Source organism: Eriocheir sinensis, chromosome 61 (genome assembly GCF_024679095.1).
Source record: "Eriocheir sinensis breed Jianghai 21 chromosome 61, ASM2467909v1, whole genome shotgun sequence".
In the NCBI taxonomy this organism is placed as follows: Eukaryota; Metazoa; Arthropoda; class Malacostraca; order Decapoda; family Varunidae; genus Eriocheir; species Eriocheir sinensis.
In genome coordinates this window covers 8,055,807-8,073,707 of record NC_066569.1, presented here as the reverse complement: position 1 = coordinate 8,073,707, position 17,901 = coordinate 8,055,807, and the positions used below count along the sequence as shown (strand labels likewise).

Genomic DNA, 17,901 nt, shown 5'->3' with positions numbered 1-17,901 from the left:
GTCACTGCACAACACACGCATCGCCTTACGTTTGTTTCTGTTTCTTTGGTTTTGGAATGTTTGTGTGATGCCAAGTCGCTGTTTACTTTTAGCCAGCAGCAAGAGCAGCAGCTACAGCAGATGAAGTGCATTGGCGGCACAGCATGTGGGTGCCGCTCACCTATTTCTTTTTCTTTAGTCTTGTGATATAAGTTTGACAATATATTTTATTTCGGGAGAGTCAAGGCCGGCCTCCCACAGTGTACTCAGGACGCGTTTTGACGCGTCAAGGCAGCCCCCTGGTCCCGCCCCCACACCCCAAGGGGCCGAGGCCGCGCGGCCGGCGTTGGCTCCCCCAGCTTGGCCGCCTCTGACCCCCCTCCCCCCACAGCAGCCCGGTGTTGTCCCGAGCCCTCACCTGGCACACTCCGGAGCCACCGCCGACGGACAGCCGCGCCTTCGTGCAGAGAACGCACTCGACGCTCTGCTAGACGAGCTGCAGACCTTTGCCCAGCCGCCGTCTGAGGCTGGGAGCCGCAAGAGTAGCCTAGAGCCGCCGCTGACACCCCAGAGCACGGCGGCGCCCGCCACACTGACCGCCAGCACTGCCGTCAAGCGGCTGCCATCCTTCCCAAGCTCAGACTCCCAGTCCTCACCCGTCAAGACGCCGGCCAGCGCCCTGTACCCCGGGGCCGCCAGCACGCTGCCCCGGGCCGCCAGCTCAGCGCCAGCCGCAGCCCCGAGGGAGGAGCCCCGCCAGCCGCTGGGGCTGACTCAGACGGGGCCCAGCACTGGCCTGGTAGGGGGTGAGCACCGCCTGCCGCCGCCCCCGCCGCCACGCACCTCGTCCCGCTCACCCATGCTGTCACCCACGTCACCCATCGGGCCGGCGGGCCGGGCAGTGTCCTTGCCGCCTGGCGGTCTGGTGGCCACCATGGTGGGTGGGGTGCTGAGGAACGCCGAAGGCCGGGAGCTGTATGGGCCGGTGCTGAGGCAGCGGCCACCCCTGGGCCGAGGCTCCTTCAGCGAGGACTCAACCGCCTCCTCCGCCTCCACCAACAGCTCCAACAGCAGCGCCAAGGCCGGCCAGCTGTCCTCCAACAGCAGCAGCACCGAGAGCGTCAACTCCCAGGAGGGGGCGGCACCCCCCCGGCCACTCAGCACCAGCGGGCCGCCCCCCACGCCGCCCCCAAAGCAGCGCCAAGAGAACCTGGAGGCACGCCATCTGGAGCTTCTGCGGCGGCAGCGGCAGCTACAGGAGCAGTACCAGCGGCTGCAGTCGCTGCAGCGTAGTGGCGGCCGCCCGACGCCAGCCAACATTGACCTCAAGAAGACGGGCAGCGAGAGTAACCTTACGGCACGCCTCGGCCTGTCCCTGGCCCCGGCGCCCCCCCACGGCTCCCTCTCCAACCTCTCCTCCTCCACCAACACCCACACCAACACCCTCCCCAACCCCAAGACCTCCTCCGCCGCCCTCTCAGCGGGCAACGGCAGCTCGGCCTCGCGGCGCGCCACCGTGGGTCTGGTGGAGACGGACATTCTCTGAGTCGCCGCCGCCGCCGCCGTGCCCTCAGGGATGTGTACATATGTACAGTTCACACACACGCGCCCCATCGAGACAGTCAGCAGTTGAGTGCTCGTTATGCAGAACCTTCCTTCACTGTTCTTGTCACAAAGTCATGTTTGTTGGTGTTACCGGGAGACTGCGGTCCCCAGACTTTCCGACGCCGTTACGTCAATCAAAATGGGTCCTGGCCCGCCAGCGCTAGGCTCGGCAGGGACGGTCGCGTGGGGCTGTGCACTCGGCCAGACTGTCCAGGCCTAGGTAGAGTTGGATACAATGGTTGCTCAAGATGGTGGCGGGCCAGGGAGGGGGAGGCAGGGGGTCCCTGTGCCCCGCCCCTGCCCTGTTGGGCCCGCCCGTAAAAGTGAAATTTACACCAACCCAGCAGACACCCACACACACACGTCTGTGTCTGAGGAGCGGCAGCAGCTCTGGTTTACAAGGCAACAAGGAATCTAAATCATCCCTAAATTAGTCTTAATTATCTCCACTATTTACTCACTCAATGCCCGAGGGTTTCTGCGAGCCAAAGAATGGTGGCACTCTGCTTGGGAATGTGTTCAATACTACCTTTGCAAAATATTAGCAAAAATTACCCCATTCATTAAGATTTCCAATAAAATCCCATTTACTCCTGGCCTGAGGGCCAGGGTGGAGTGCGTAGAGGCTGCAGCTCCTGAGTGGACAGAACTGTGTGCCGTCATTCCTGAAGGAAACGCTCATGTACATAAGATTTATAAAAAGAGTCGCACACGTTCTATGTATTTACTGTATGTATGTCCTAAGTTCTGGGGGTGCTCTATGCCTCCTCTCCTCCGGTTGTGTTGAGCGGCGGTGCAGCGCGTGTTGGCCGCCGGACACAGCCTCGTTGATGGCAGGAGGGGCACCAGAGCTCCTGTGATGGCATTCAGGCTGGGACCAACGCACTCTCCCACTTTACCGATGCCAAACCTTCAGAGAATGGTGGAATCATTATTACTTTGACACTTTTCTTGTTTTCCTGGGATTCACTTGCATAGTTTTTAGTGCCGCCACTAAACGAATATTGCTAACTAGTATTTTGTCTCAAAGTACCCTTGCACACTTCCGTGGATGTGTTGGAGTGAAAAAGAGTAATAATATATTTCTAGACAATAAAAGGGAAGGCCTACCCAGCTCCAGGCACCACAAGTCTGCCGCACGGTGTCGGCCGGGCTTGTGGCGCGCTGCCGCTGCCGCCATGGCCGTCAAAAGTGTGGGTGCTCACGGCGGAGGCAGCGGGTGTCCTCCAGGGTCAGCCCGAGTGCTGCCTCACCAGGACTCTGGTGCCACAGTCGGGCTATTTAGCCTCAGGTTACTCAGTATTAATCAGAGAATAACCCTATGTGTTCCCTCGGCGTGGTGAAGGGCAGGAGTCGGGCGCGGTGCTGGGGGCGGCAGCTTCACTACGTTTGTGTTCTGTTTCTCGCCGCTGACACCCCCAGCAGCGACGCCTGACGAGGACGGCCCTTTAGGCTACTTCATTGTTGATATTTATTTATTATTGTTTATCTCAAGAACAAGCAACACAATCTTAACTCGAGAGAAAACTTGCGTATACTAATTACAATGACTAATAGCAATTACGTCAAGGCAACTTTCACATCGTCTCGTAGCTTTTGATATCATTTCCTAAACCATAATGGAACTTGTAACTTACATGTGTTTGATAACTTGAATATTTGTGTAGCTGCATACTTCAGTACAATAACATCAAGAACAATAATGGCAACTCTCGTAACGAGTCTCACACGTGCATTCGAGCTGTCTCTCAAGGCTTCGTCGAGACAGCCGGGCAGACAAACCCTTCCATGGGAGCTGCTTACGGTGACCCCATGACCTGCCAACACACACACCTTCAGACCAGCGAGACCACTGCGACACACACAGACCCAAGACTCCTTCATCCTTGTCTCCTTCTAGTCATGCAACTCGGCAAGGCTGTGCACATGACCCACTCAGCCACTCTACATGCCGTGTGGCGCGCCGTGTTCGCCGCCCACACACCAAAACACTCCAGAAGCAAGTGATGGCCACGGTCAGTTGGTATTCGTTCTGTGCCAAAACAAACCAAAATCAACGAGTCAGTCTTCAATGTGTGAGTGCGAGGGAAAAGAGAGAAACGAAGGGACACGCGAGCTGGGGGAAAGACAATGCCCTGAGCAGCTGCCATGTGAATAAGCAATATTTTGTACGCTTGTCCGACGCGAATTTGAGCAACAATCAGTGTTATCTACCTCTGTGACTGACCAGTGCTCCTCCACCTGTGACGAGTGACTCCGCTACCGCGACACGGAGAGCAGGGACAGGGACGAGTACCAAGCAGCAGCAGCAGCAGCCAGCCGTGCAAGAACCACTTTACGTTTCCTGGGAGGCTGCTGCAAGAAAACTCATATCACAACTTTAATTTTTTTGTATTTTGTGAGATAAAAACCAACTTTTGGCCATTTTGATGTATCATCTCGACGAGTTCTTTCTCCCGCTCCCCCAAGGTGGTTTGCTTTCCCCTCGTTTGTTGTGTTTCGTTCGCTCGCTGGCGTACATGGACTGGCAACGTGGAGTTTTATCGTTTCCGTGGCATAGCTAGGATTCTGCCAGGGTTTATGTTTATCAGTGTGCTGCTTCCGAAAAAAAGATATACAGTAAGGGCCAGTTCGACAGTCCAACACCGAGTCATTGTAAGCGCCCAAACCAAACTATATTCTCCACAATGATTCATTATTTCTACTCAATGCCAGATGCTAAAGAGATTCCCTGTGTGGTTTCCTATAATTTCCTCCTTTTTATATCGACGCCAAACACTAGAGCTTTCGTACAAGGAATTTTCGTCTTATTTTGTGTTTGGTTGGGGGGCTTATAAATTTGCTGTACTGGACTATAAAACTGGCCCTAAGTCTTTGGCTCACACCGCTGATCTTCACGTACTGCCAATGGCCTCCGCTTGAGTGGTGTGTGAGGCTGCGGATGATGCCTTGTGTGGAGCCTAATGCGATGGTGGTCCTCGGGGGCCCTCGATGTCGTCTGCAGGGCAAGCAACGTACCATGCTGGACGTGAAAATAAGCGGCGCGAGTCAACAGCTTCCTATATTCCTCAGTCCCATAGGTGCCTAGAATGACGACGACCATGTGACCAGCCAAGCCTGCACGCCCACAGCCACCCGCACCGCCCTCTCACCCCCCCTCAGGCAATGTGTGTAGGAGATTGATGATAATTATAATTGGGCCAACACACATGCCTACCACTTGCCTGAACCCCCCACCCAGTTATTACTAAGGGAATTCATATAAGTTTTTGCTCACTGTATAGTGTTGGCTATTCATACCTGGAAAAGACCCAAAAACTAAGAGGCAGACTTAAATTTGTCAAGTTAAGCCTCAAAAATTTAACTATCACTGTTAGCCATACAGTAGACAAGGGGACATAAGTTAGGCCTTCAAGACAACCTCAGATATTAAATTTATTATCATGATCATGAATTAATAAGCTGAAAGGAAAACTTCAAGACTTCAATACAAGCTGCCAGTATGTGTGACTTATCATTGTTTACGTGGCAGGTACAGGAACTTAGAGACAAACCTTCAAAATCTGCTACCATTACCATTAAAGACAAAGCTGCTATGCTACATTGATTTGATTTTTTTAAAGTACGAGTTGTAGTATTGGTAATTGTAATGTGTAGCGATACAGAGAAAGTGCAACGTCATCGATGAACCTTCTCAGCTGCCTAATTCTGTCATCATTTCTTGTGTCATTGTTAGTTATTTTGTATGTCAATTAAGTAATGCAAGCTGCCTATTCCCCAGCCTTCTGAACTTTGTCTAATTTGGCACAGTTGTTTTATGGCCCCTGCTGGTAAACACAAACAGGCAGATTCCAGCATCCAAGGAGTATCAGGAAGAAAGGCCATGTCAGTATCCTAAGTGAGCACACAGACATACAAGCAAATAAGTTGATGTAAGATTGCTACTATTTTCAACAAGTTACCTGTGTGCAAGTGACTGTGGTGGGTCGGCTTACTATGCAACTTTCCTTGGTAAAAATAGAGAAACAAGTAAATCAATCCCTAGCAGATTCAGGCAAGGAATGGAATATACATTATCAAGTAAAATGAGCATCTACAAAAACAGTACAATGAGCATTACCAGTAAAAAAATAATAGCAAGCATAATGAACTACTGTACTCGGATGTGTACCTAACGGACAACACCCTAACGCATAATGCATGACAACGGGAAGCAACGAATGAAGGGGGAGGAAACACCCCCAGCCCAAGGCCCCGCCCTGACAATCAAACAGTCCCCCAGGCCAGCGGTCGGTGCAGGCGCGGCCGTGGGCGTGCAGCCGGCCACTCCGGGTAGCAAAGTTTCACTCTTCCTGCCGCCTCTGCTTCACCTTCATGTTTTTCGCCTTATTGAATAGTCAATAAATTTATCAATTTAAAAAAAGCCTTCACAAAATAGTGTTGAAATAATGCATGGATAGATATTGAGTTGATTTTTTTGTAACTTAAAATTTCTGTACTATAAATATGCATATATTGTAATTTTATAAGGAGTCCTAACTCCTGGGGAGGCGTGGCGAGGCCCGGCCACACCCGCCGCAGTGGTGTGGCCAGGCAGCGAGCAGCACAGCGCTGGCGTCAGGGTTCCCAGGCGAGGCCGGAGGCAAAGGTGCAGCCAAGAAGCCACAGGGAAGCAGAGAAGCTCGAACAAAGCATATTTACTGTTGTGTTTCATAACTAAAGCAAGTGTTAAAAAAATAATAAATGAACGTTCCATGTCTGTCACACTCTTGTGTCTCATATCTTGTTTTTCCTTATCACAGGGTTAACAGTTTTCAACTTTTGTTTTTCTTTATTAAAACTAGGCTTAAGAGTTCTTTCTCGATGAGGTAACGAATAAATTGTTCACAAGGACCCACCGTGAGAGCTGTCATGAGAGGCTTGAGAGAGCTGGTACGTGTACTATATGTCCTGTTAATCTTATTTCAATGATAAAAAGATATGTTTGCCACAAATAAAGCTGCAATTACACTGTGTATGTCAGTGCCTTGATGAGTGTTATAGTGTTGGTGTCACCAGAGGAAGCAGCGGAGGTGGAGGAGAGCTGACTCACCCATGGACAGGACCTCAGGGGCTTGGTGAGTGTTTGGTGATTCTGGACAACTCGGTGGATGGTGCCCCGTGTGCCTGGCCAGGGCAGTCAGCGGCGGTTGTGGGTGGGGTTGGCTCCTGAAGTACAGGCACACAGCAGTAGCAAGAACACCAGTGGGAGGTAGCAAGAGGCTGCGTGTGCATTATCCAGTTAGTACTCACACCATCAGGGAAGAATGGCAGACAGTTATCCAGTTAATACTCACACCATCAGGGAAGAATGGCAGACAGTTATCCAGTTAGTACTCACACCATCAGGGAAGAATGGCAGACAGTTATCCAGTTAGTACTCACACCATCAGGGAAGAATGGCAGACAGTTATCCAGTTAGTACTCACACCATCAGGGAAGAATGGCAGACAGTTATCCAGTTAGTACTCACACCATCAGGGAAGAATGGCAGACAGTTATCCAGTTGGTACTCACACCATCAGGGAAGAATGGCAGACAGTTATCCAGTTAGTACTCACACCATCAGGGAAGAATGGCAGACAGTTATCCAGTTGGTACTCACACCATCAGGGAAGAATGGCAGACAGTTATCCAGTTAGTACTCACACCATCAGGGAAGAATGGCAGACAGTTATACAGTTAATACACCATCAGGGAAAAATGGCAGACACATCCAGTTAGTACTCACACCATCAGGGAAAAATGGCAGACACATCCAGTTAGTACTCACACCATCAGGGAAAAATGGGAGACACATCCAGTTAGTACTCACACCATCAGGGAAAAATGGGAGACACATCCAGTTAGTACTTACACCATCAGGGAAAAATGGCAGACAGTTATCCAGTTAGTACTCACACCATCAGGGAAGAATGGCAGACAGTTATCCAGTTAATACTCACACCATCAGGGAAGAATGGCAGACAGTTATCCAGTTAATACTCACACCATCAGGGAAGAATGGCAGACAGTTATACAGTTAATACACCATCAGGGAAGAATGGCAGACAGTTATCCAGTTAGTACTCACACCATCAGGGAAGAATGGCAGACAGTTATCCAGTTAATACTCACACCATCAGGGAAGAATGGCAGACAGTTATACAGTTAATACACCATCAGGGAAGAATGGCAGACAGTTATCCAGTTAGTACTCACACCATCAGGGAAGAATGGCAGACAGTTATCCAGTTAGTACTCACACCATCAGAGAAGAATGGCAGACGGAAAGGTCACACACACACACACACACACACACACACACACACACACACACACACAGGCCTGGGGAAAGAAAAATCGTGGTCACCCTAATGTTACACCGGGTCATGGGGTCAATGTGGCGGAGATGAGCACCGAGGCCACGCGCCAACATTCAAAGGCGCTGTATAACTTAAGTCTTTGCTTTTCTTCCATTTCTAGTCTAATGTTTACCTTTCCTCTTCAAGTTCAAGGTCCAGTGTGGCGGAGACGAGCACCGAGGCCACGAGTAGTGTTTACCTTTTTGAAGGGAGCACGTAGGAATGGAGGAAAAAATGTGGAGTGAGAGAGAGGGGAATGGAGGAAAAAATGTGGAGTGAGAGAGAGGGGAATGGAGGAAAAAATGTGGAGAGGAATAGAGGAAAAATTGTGGAGAGAGAGAAAGGAATGGAGGAAAAAATGTGGAGTGAGAGAGAGGGGAATGGAGGAAAAAATGTGGAGAGAGAGGAAAAATTGTGGAGAGAGAGAAAGGAATGGAGGAAAAAATGTGGAGAGAGGGATAATCGTTGGTTGGGTGAAACTGAATATTGAAGGAAGAAAGGAGGAAGGGAAGCGGAGAAAAAGGAGAGGAGGATAAGAAATAGGTTTGGAGATAGGGAAAGGAGGAAGGAAGGGAAGAGAGGAGAAGAAGGAAAGAGGAGAAAAAGGAGAGAAGGATAAGAAATAGGTTTGGAGAAATTTTAAGGGAAAGAGGAGCAGGGCCACCTCATCAACGGTAAACGGTAAACGGTAGGAAGGAAGGGAAGAGAGGAGAAAAAGGAGGGGAGGGAAAAAATAGCTCTGGAGGAAGGAGAGGAGAGAAGAGAAGGAGAAGGAGAGGTTAACCGAAAAAAAAAAAAGGTGAAATAAGGCGGGAAAAACTGCGCTTGTCTCCCGTCATTTGTTTCTCGTGGTTTGTTTACATTTTGATTCAAGGTTTTGGCGCGCAGGAAGGAGGCGGATTTTGTGTGTGTGGGCTATTTAACGCCATTTCCTGCGTCCCTGAGTATGATACAAGACTTCCAGCACCAAATATAGACAGGTAAAGTAAATATTCACAAGGTAAAAGGCCAGAGAGAGGGAGATAAGGGGTAAGCCATAAAATTTGACAGATAGGATTCTACTATCAACTTGTAATTGAATTTATAAGATTAGATGAAGACATTGAAGAGCTGTAGTCCATTTAATGATATTCTAAAAGTATGTCCCCAAGAGGATGAGCTAGTGCTGATTTAAATAGAGGTAGAGACTGAAGGGTGACAATGGATTCAGGGAGGGAATATCACAAAGAAATTCCTCTGACACTGAAGGACCTCTTACTTAGTTCAAGCTGGGTCCTGACATGTGCTATTCACTACATCTATCACCAGAATAAACATGAACCACGCAAGAAAATCGTTGGCTGGGTAGAAATTGTAAATTGTCCGAAGATTGCACATTTTTTATGAAAGATCTGCCAGTCTGCTCATTGAAAGGACTCTGATTGGGGCTGTGTCATTTTTTTTCCTTGGTGCCCTTTCATGGATTTCAATAGTAATAATAAGAAAAAGAAGAATGACAACTGATAATGAAATACCCCCTTCCAGGACAGCCCCTCAGCACCATGGCAGCGTCAGGCAGACCCGCCGGCCACTCTGGGAACCTCTCCAAAAAGACCATCTTCCAAAATGACGAAGACGGTCTTATGAGCAGACTATGGTAAGCGCCCATCTCTGCCACCACCATCCCCATCATCATCATCACCCCCACCACCACCATTATCATCATCACCTCCACACACACACACACACACACACACACAAGAAGAGAAGAAGAAGGATGAGCTAGAGCCAGAAATCACCATCTTTGCTCCTGTCTCTCCATGCTGCTGTTGTTACCATGTCCTTGTCCTTGTCCTTTTTCTTTTCCTTCTCCCTCTTTTTTTTCCTCCTCTTCCTTGTCCTTTTTAATTTCTTTCTCCTCCTCCTCTTTTTCTTTTTCCTTTCTTCCTTTCTCCTCTTCCTATACATAGCTTTTTTTCCTCCTCATCCTTTTTCATCCTTCTCCTTATCTTCATCCTCTTCATTACATATTCATTTTAATTCTGCCTGATGTAATTTTGTATTTTAAGGTAACTAATACTTTCTTTTACTATTATATTTAAGGATGAAGCTTGAAAACTAACTTGTATATGCCTTTCCTCTCCTTAAACACACACACACACACACACACACACACACACACACACACACACACACACACAGGGAGCTCAAGAAGGAGAAGGATGAGCTGGAGGCGGAAATTGACGAGGTGAAGGTGGAGGTTGACGGGTGGCTTGAGATCCTGTCCTGCACCACCGTCACCGAGATGGACGTGCTGATCGACAACTTCTCCGCCAACCCCTCCATCCTGCCAGCCTGCACCCTCCTCACCTCCCCCACCGACCTGCGCCGCCTCGCCAAGTACAATGAACTCGTCACGCAGCTTGATGTTTTTGAGTTGCTGGGTGTGTTGCGGCATTTTTGTTGTTCTCTTTTCTTTTTTTCCTCATTTGTTTATTTTGATGGGTTTTTTTAAGTTGTTTGTGTTTTGCATTTTCCGTTCTTTTTTTTTTTTTCTTTGATCGTTTTGTTTTGATTTTGTTATATTGTTTTGTTTTGATTTTGATGTTTTTTGAGCTGTTTGTTGTATTTTGCATTTTATTTTTCCCTTTCCCTTTATTTTATTTGTTATTTATTTTCTTATTTATTTTTTACTTTATTGCTTTTCTTCTAATTTTGATGGCTGTGTTGTTTGGTGTGTTGCATATTTTCTGTTCTTTACTCTTTTATTTCTTTATTTATCCATTTATTTATTTATTTATGCATACACACCCACACACACACAGACTGCAGCAAGGCCTACACCACGAGGGACGGTGAACTCTTCATCAAATTCCCGTGGCGGCCACCCTGCAAGGCTAACTACGAGTGCTGCATCCTCCTCAAACCCGAGCAGGAGCACACCTACAGGTACGCCCACAGGTAGACAGGTCAGAGTGTATAGGTATCCTGCTGAATGCTAAATAAATTCTCATCAATCTGTTAAAAAAGAAAATCTGCTGCATGCTTAACCTGGTATCAGCGGGGATCATGTTTCTTAATGGTCCCTCCAAGCGAGAAAATTGAGAAAAAATCACCCCTCACACAAACCATTTCATAATGTATATCAAAGCATTTGTGATCAGATTATGCATCATCTATTTTGGGGGGGTTTATATCATGGCACAAATTGGCCCGTCACTGCTACACGGTAAAGCCACAAATTTGGCCCGTCGCTGCTACCAGGTTAATAGAAAAGTTTCATCAATCATTATCTGCTAGAATAAAAAAAATCACTAAATGCTAAATAAGTTCTCATCAAATATTATCTACTGAAAGGGGAAATCTGCTAAATGCCTAATTAATTCTCATCAAATATTATCACTATTGTCTTTTTACCACTTAACCGTTTTTTGCTACTCTTTACTAATCAAAGACGTTTGTGTGTGTTGCAGCGTTACGAGCCACAACCTGCCGCCTACGATGCCCACAGAGAGTCTAGCGAAGAAATACCTGGAAACGCCTCGCCATAAAGCAGGTGAGTGGGCGATGATTACACACACACACACACACCAGGAGGAGGACGAAGGTGAGGTGAAAGCTGTATATATTGGAACATTTTGAAACATTTATTTATCACCAAGTATTCATAAGGTACATACATTCATTTGGTGTATGGTAGATTTTTAGGTCAGCCATTTTACAAGTTAATGATTTTTGGAGTTATGGGGGTATAGGGAAAAAGGATTCAGTTTTAAATCATGCAGTTCCACCCTCTGTCCACACTCACCTAACCTAACTTTTCCTCATGTCGTCCCCTGCAGAAGGCTTGCGTAAGTTCGTGTCGGTGTTGGGCCAGTACACGAAGGCTTACTACTCCCGCCTGCAGCAGATCATGACCCTGGAGGTGAGTGTGGTGGTCATTGTTTGAAGGTATATAAGTTGTTTTAACCCGGTTGAAGTTGGAGGTGAGTGCATTAGGAGTTGGTTAAGTTAAGTCTAAAAACACAAAGACGAACTGAATCACAGGTTTTTTCCTTTGTCCTTTTCCCTTTCAAGAGTCCATTTCAGTCACTGTTAGCTTCATGGAGACTGGGAGAATCAATGTGTGTGTTTTATTCATTTATGTAGTTGTAGTAGTAGTCATATAGCATTTAATTCATGTAGTATTTATGTGTTTTTATTTTTATTTATATGTGTATGCATAAATAAATAACTGGATAAATAAAGAAATAAAATAGAGTAAAGAACAGAAAATATGCAACACACCAAACAACACAGCCATCAAAATCATAAGAAAAGCAATAAAGTAAAAAATAAATTAGTAAATAAATAACAAATAGAATAAAGGGAAAGGGAAAAAACAGAACATACGTATTTATTTATGTATTTATTTATTTATTTAATTTTTTCTTCAGGAGGCCCATATTCTCAGCAACACCGCCATCAACCACAACATAGGGGCCACCAAGCTAAACTTTTTGGTTGACCCGCGGCTGGTGAGTGTTGCTTCAAATTTTTGCTGGCAGGTCGGAGGATTCTAAAGCCAGCTCCCCCCAAGGCTGCTCTTAGTTTGATTGAGGGATAAATTTAACTTTGCTGGGAAGGAATGTGAAGCTATTTTTCTTTATTTGAAGGGATGAATTTAACTTTGCTGGGAAGGAATGTGAAGCTATTTTTCTTTATTTGAAGGGATGACTTTAACTTTGCTGGGAAGGAATGTGAACCTCTTCTTATATATGAAGGGAGGAATTTAACTTTTGCGGGGAAGGAACGTGAACCTACTCTGAACTGTTTTCCTTAAGTAACCCATGTTATGTCTAATTAAAAGGATGAATTCATTGCCCTAGGAAGGAATCTGAACTTGTTTCCTTAGGTCAGGCTGTTATTTTATTTTTTATTAATGGTTCGATTTAACTCCTTGGAAGAGAAGAATTGAACTTACCTCATTAGATCAGGCTGTGTTGTGTTTAAGTGAGGGATGAATTTAATGTTTAGGAAAGAATTTGAACTTTGAAGGAATTAATTTAACTCCCAGGGAAGAATTTGAACTTATCTCTGTAGATTGGAGTTATTTTTTATTAAGAATAGAATTTGAACCCCTAGAAAGGAATTTAAACATATACTTCCTCATGTCAGGGCAGTTGTAAATACCAGGGAGTGTGTTCATGTATCTGCTTTTGACCCAACATTTTGACTACCTCTTGACCTAACGTGTGTCCCTCCACGCTCCTCACCCTGCAGAAGGCCTACCCAACGCTGCTGGTGGAGTTTGTGTTGGATTTTGACCCACTCGACATCCTGCCCGAGACCGTCACTGCCAAGCCTCTGTGTCTGGGTAAGTCACTTTTATTTTATTTACTTTTTTATTATATTTTTATTTTACTTATATATATATTTGTGTGTGTGTGTGTGTGTGTGACCTTAAGAAAACAAATTAGGAGGGTGATGCAAAACTGATGATGAGGATAGTGTCCTTCCTGAAGTGAGTGCATTGATGGTGGGCACTGCCTCTGCACTTCCCTGGCCACCCCCAAAACAAAATGAAGTGTTACGGGGCCCTTCCTCCTTCAAGATGCAGGGGTCCCGTAGGCTTTGGCAGGCTGTCATGTAGTCGGCCCCAAAACGAAACTGGGTCAGGATTGCCGCCTCTGCTGCTTATTTTGTTTGTGGTAAAGGTGAGTTTTGGGGGAAGGGGTTGCAGCCCCTCCTCGACCACCCTAGATCAGGGGCTGGACTGGCTTCTGGCCATGGGGCAGGGATGCAGGACCTCAGGGAGGGTGAGTCCCCCGCCACACAAAGATGGAAGCACAAACAGGAGGGAGAGAGAAAGAGAGCACAACTGTTCAGGAGGATGAGGACACTGGACTTATCATTTAGTAGCCCAGCCCTTGCCCTCATAATACTAAACTAAATGTCATCACCTTCGTGAACAAACCGCCTAAGTCATTATTTTCTACTTTACAGGAAATCAGAAAAGAACTGTCATTATCTCATATGGCTTAAGATTTAGGCAAAAATGAAAAGGCCAATTCTAGAACACTCAAACCCTGAATGACGAAGGCAACTATACAAAAATGGCAGTCGCATGTTAAAAAATTGATGTAGAGAAAAACCTGGAAATTGCTGAAAAATGACTTAGGCGATTATTTTATGAGGGTGACGATATGTAATGATAAACACAGTAAACATAATAACTGAATGAGCTAACTCAGTGCCAATGATCCAGGCCACAAGGAGAGAGTGCCCCCAAGACTGACGGTGGAGGTGGAGGACGTGGCTGAGCGCATGAAGACCACCAGCTTCCCCCTAGTGCTGTTCGACCTGTACAAGACCTCCTCCAAGAGCTCCTCCATTGAGGTCACCGGCCTCTCCACCACGCCGTCAGGGGAGGCCCAGGACAGCCAGACCCCCCGCACTCCTGCTGCAGACTCAGACTCGGAGGAGGAGTCGCTGGCGCCACTCTTCGATATTGGGGAGTGAGGGTACGAGAGAGAGAGAGAGAGTTTTTTATTTATTTTTTATTTTTTTGCCAATTTATTTATTTTACCTTTTTTTAATATTTTTTTTAAAGAGAATGCATATGTGGAAGGAGAGTTTTGTTCTTTTATTCATCAGTTTTATTAATTTTATTGAGTTTATTAAGACTATACATAATATAAGTGTGTCTGTGTGTATTTTATAGATGTGTGTGTGTGTGTGTGTTATAGATATAGGTACTGCAAGGAAAATCTAATGCTGAATGAGGGAAAAATGATTACACAAATGAATCATTGTTTTATTTTTGTTAGTGTGTGTGTGTGTGTGTGTGTGTGTGTGTGTGGAGTGTGAGTTTGCTTTATTTTTCTTTTAACGACAAATAAAAATAAGCTGATTTTTGGAAGAATGTGTCCTGTTTTTATATTCATTAATGTAAGGCTGATAGATAGATAGATTGATATAAATGATACATATAGATATACATAGATAGATAGATAGGAGTGTGTGTGTGTGTGTGTGTGTGTGTGTGTGTGTGTGTTTGTTAATGATCAATGCATGACACCCATACTTGATGAGCACACAGAGGCTACTAACATGTCATGCAAAGGCCACACACACACACACACACACACACACACACACACACACATGTTCCGTGGGGTGACATGTGTCTGGTCACGCTTTTTTTTTATCGGGCTTTTTAATCGGGCTTTTTTATTATTTCCTTTTTTGTGCCCTTGAGCTGTCTCCTTTGTTGTAAAAAAAAAAAAAAATCTGTCAGCTTGTCAATAATGGAGGCCCGGGCGGTGACACACACACACACACACAAAGGCCCTCAGCTGTCTTTCAAGGAATTGCTCACGCGTCCGTTCATTAAAAAACATATATTTTTTTTTTACTGGCAATGAAGAGTTCAGGATAAGTTTTTGTTTTTAATTAAAGAAGCAAACATTGAAACTAAAACACACACACACACACACACACACACACACACACACACACACACACCGTATCTATAGCAAGGGGACATGAGGTTGGCAGAGAGGTTGACAGATGTTAGGTTACCACATGAGCATGACATCATAAGTAAGAAGGGTGGTATAGCTACATTGCTCGTCTGTTGCGATGCTTGGTCTGTTGGGGGAGAAGATAGTGGTCAGGGTAACAAAAAAGATTGATTGATTGATTGATAGTTTATTGTTGCAAGTAAACAACAAAGGAGAAGGGAGGAGCATGCCATCCCAACCCCCAGGCAGTACAGAGTGTGAAAAGAATATGTTAGGTTAGCGTAAGAAAATTAAACAAATAAAAATGAATAAGTAATACGACGGATATTGTTACGATGCTTGGCTTGTTCAACTAACCAAAGATGCTGTGATTGTGATATTGAAGACAGGATACGTGTGTGTGAGTGCGTGTGTGTGTGATTAGAAGATGGTGATAAAAAAAATGATTGATGCGATTGTTTAGGGTTACCAAAGATCGCTTATCAGACAGGATGATGTTACGTGTGTGTGTGTGTGTGTGTGATTAGAAGATGGTGATAAAAAAAATGATTGATGCGATTGTTTAGGGTTACCAAAGATCGCTGCTAACCATATATGTAAAGACCTCGCAGTTAAGAGTATCAGACAGGATGATGTTACGTGTGTGTGTGTGTGTGTGTGTGTGTGTGTGTGATTAGAAGATGGTGATAAAAACTAACCATATATGTAAAGACCTCGCAGTTAAGAGTATCAGACAGGATGATGTTACGTGTGTGTGTGTGTGTGTGATTAGAAGATGGTGATAAAAATGAGTGATGCGGTTGCTTAGGGTTACCTGAGATCGCTCCATTGGGGTATATCCCCAACGAAATACCTAAAAAAAAAACCCATATATGTATAAAGACCTCGCAGTTAAGAGTATTAGACAGGATGATGGTATGAGTGTGTGTGTGTGTGTGTGATTAGAGGATTGCGATGAGAAGAGTGATGTTACTGTGCTTGGCTTGTTAGATATTAAGGTGGCTTGAGAACTCTTGTCAACTAATTAAAGATCGACGTTAAGGTTTAGGTATTGAAGAAAGGATGTGGGTACGTGCGTGTGTGTGTGAGTGTGTGAGAGAGAGAGAGAGAGAGAGAGAGAGAGAGAGAGAGAGAGAGAGAGAGATAAGATGGGTGTTAATACGATGTTTGTCTTTTTGTTGAGGTTATAACGAATACCATTACCAACGTTAAGGCTTATAGTTATTGAAGAAAGGATGGCGGTACGTGTGTGTGTGTGTGTGTGTGTGTGTGTGAGAGAGAGAGAGAGAGAGAGAGAGATGGGTGTTAATACGATGTTTGTCTTTTTGTTGAGGTTATCGAATACCACTACCAACGTTAAGGGTTAGATATTGAAGAAAGAGTGTGTGTGTGTGTGTGTGTGTGAGAGAGAGAGAGAGAGAGAGAGAGAGAGATGGTACGATATCCTTGTCTTTTTAGTTGAGGTTATCGAATACCACAACCAACTAACCAAGAATGCTGCGTTTATGGCATTGAGGACAAACAAAATATAGTCAGTGGTATTAGATTGTACCGTCATAGATAACCAAACCATTCATATGTAAAGAGTGGTCAGTATATCTTCCTCATCAATGTTTTGAGAATTGGGGACACGGTGGTCAGTGGTTGGGTGTTTGCGTGTGAGAAAGGTAGATAGGAACGTTATAGATAAATAGATAATGGGTCAATATGGTATAAAGGGCATCATACTCGCTAGCGTTTTGAGAATATAGGACAAGGTGCAGGTCGTCAGTGTGTGTGTGTGTGTGTGTGTAATGCACCACGGCCTGATCACGACTTGGACTCGCTTTCGCCAGCAGGTACCCTCCCGACATGCTCATGCTCATTATCGTCGACGGTCGATCTCTGGGTACTGCCAGGACCTCACGCACCACACACCCCATCCCCCTTGCTTAAAGTGGGACAGTAACAACTAGTCAACGGAAAGAATCCGGCCTGAGCGGGGCTCGAACCGCCGCGGCGCCGCCTGTTTGGCCGTGAACCCTTGCAGCGCAGCGCTCTAGCCGATTGAGCTACCGGAGCGGTGTGTGTGTGTGTGTGTGTGTGTGTGTGTGTGTGAGAGAGAGAGAGGTAAATCGTAGCGTCACAGATAACCACTCAGTCTATACAAAGGTCATTATTTATCTGCTCGAGTCAACACAGGATGGAGGGCAGTGGTCAGTTAATGTACGAGTGTGTGGGGAAGAGATAAAAGAAAGCGGTAGATCGTATAGCGTCATAGGTAAATAGATAACCAGTCAATTCATGTATAAATGTCAATATCTCCCTCCTCCGTCAACGTTCCAGACACAGAATTATTGAGGACAAGATGGTCAGTCAGTCAGGCCGAAAAGGAGATCAGTTGGGTTTTCTACTGAGTGTGTTTTGAGGTTCACGGTACAGAGGAAGGGTCAAACTACCTCCAGGGTCAT

At 45.9% G+C, this 17,901-nt stretch overlaps 2 protein-coding genes across 2 annotated transcripts in view; both read left to right on the top strand.

The window, feature by feature from the left end:
* Nucleotides 1-6,594, top strand: part of LOC126986333 (coiled-coil domain-containing protein AGAP005037-like) — a 192,025-nt gene extending 185,431 nt beyond the window's left edge. Inside the window, exon 19 of the mRNA XM_050842390.1 lies at nucleotides 371-6,594. Coding sequence (XP_050698347.1) covers nucleotides 371-1,525 — 1,155 coding nt within the window. The 3' untranslated portion in view covers nucleotides 1,526-6,594. The remainder of the gene's footprint in view (nucleotides 1-370) is intronic.
* A 2,170-nt stretch (nucleotides 6,595-8,764) lies between these two features.
* LOC126986332 (uncharacterized) lies at nucleotides 8,765-15,854 on the top strand. Its single transcript, XM_050842388.1, has 9 exons — nucleotides 8,765-8,947; nucleotides 9,492-9,603; nucleotides 10,149-10,390; nucleotides 10,772-10,895; nucleotides 11,420-11,502; nucleotides 11,789-11,871; nucleotides 12,383-12,463; nucleotides 13,209-13,302; nucleotides 14,194-15,854. Exons 2-9 carry the CDS (start codon nucleotides 9,509-9,511, stop codon nucleotides 14,445-14,447), a joined length of 1,056 nt encoding a protein of 351 aa, XP_050698345.1. The 5' UTR covers nucleotides 8,765-8,947; nucleotides 9,492-9,508; the 3' UTR covers nucleotides 14,448-15,854.
* The last annotated feature ends 2,047 nt before the right edge of the window (nucleotides 15,855-17,901 follow it).

What these genes read in the sequence shown, in the direction of transcription:
- LOC126986332 (XM_050842388.1), top strand. Translation starts at nt 9,509, where the DNA reads ATGGCAGCGTCAGGCAGACCCGCCGGCCACTCTGGGAACCTCTCCAAA. An exon ending in GAGCAGGAGCACACCTACAG is followed by an intron (nt 10,896 to 11,419) that starts GTACGCCCACAG and finishes TGTGTGTTGCAG; the next exon opens with CGTTACGAGCCACAACCTGC. An exon ending in AACGCCTCGCCATAAAGCAG is followed by an intron (nt 11,503 to 11,788) that starts GTGAGTGGGCGA and finishes CGTCCCCTGCAG; the next exon opens with AAGGCTTGCGTAAGTTCGTG.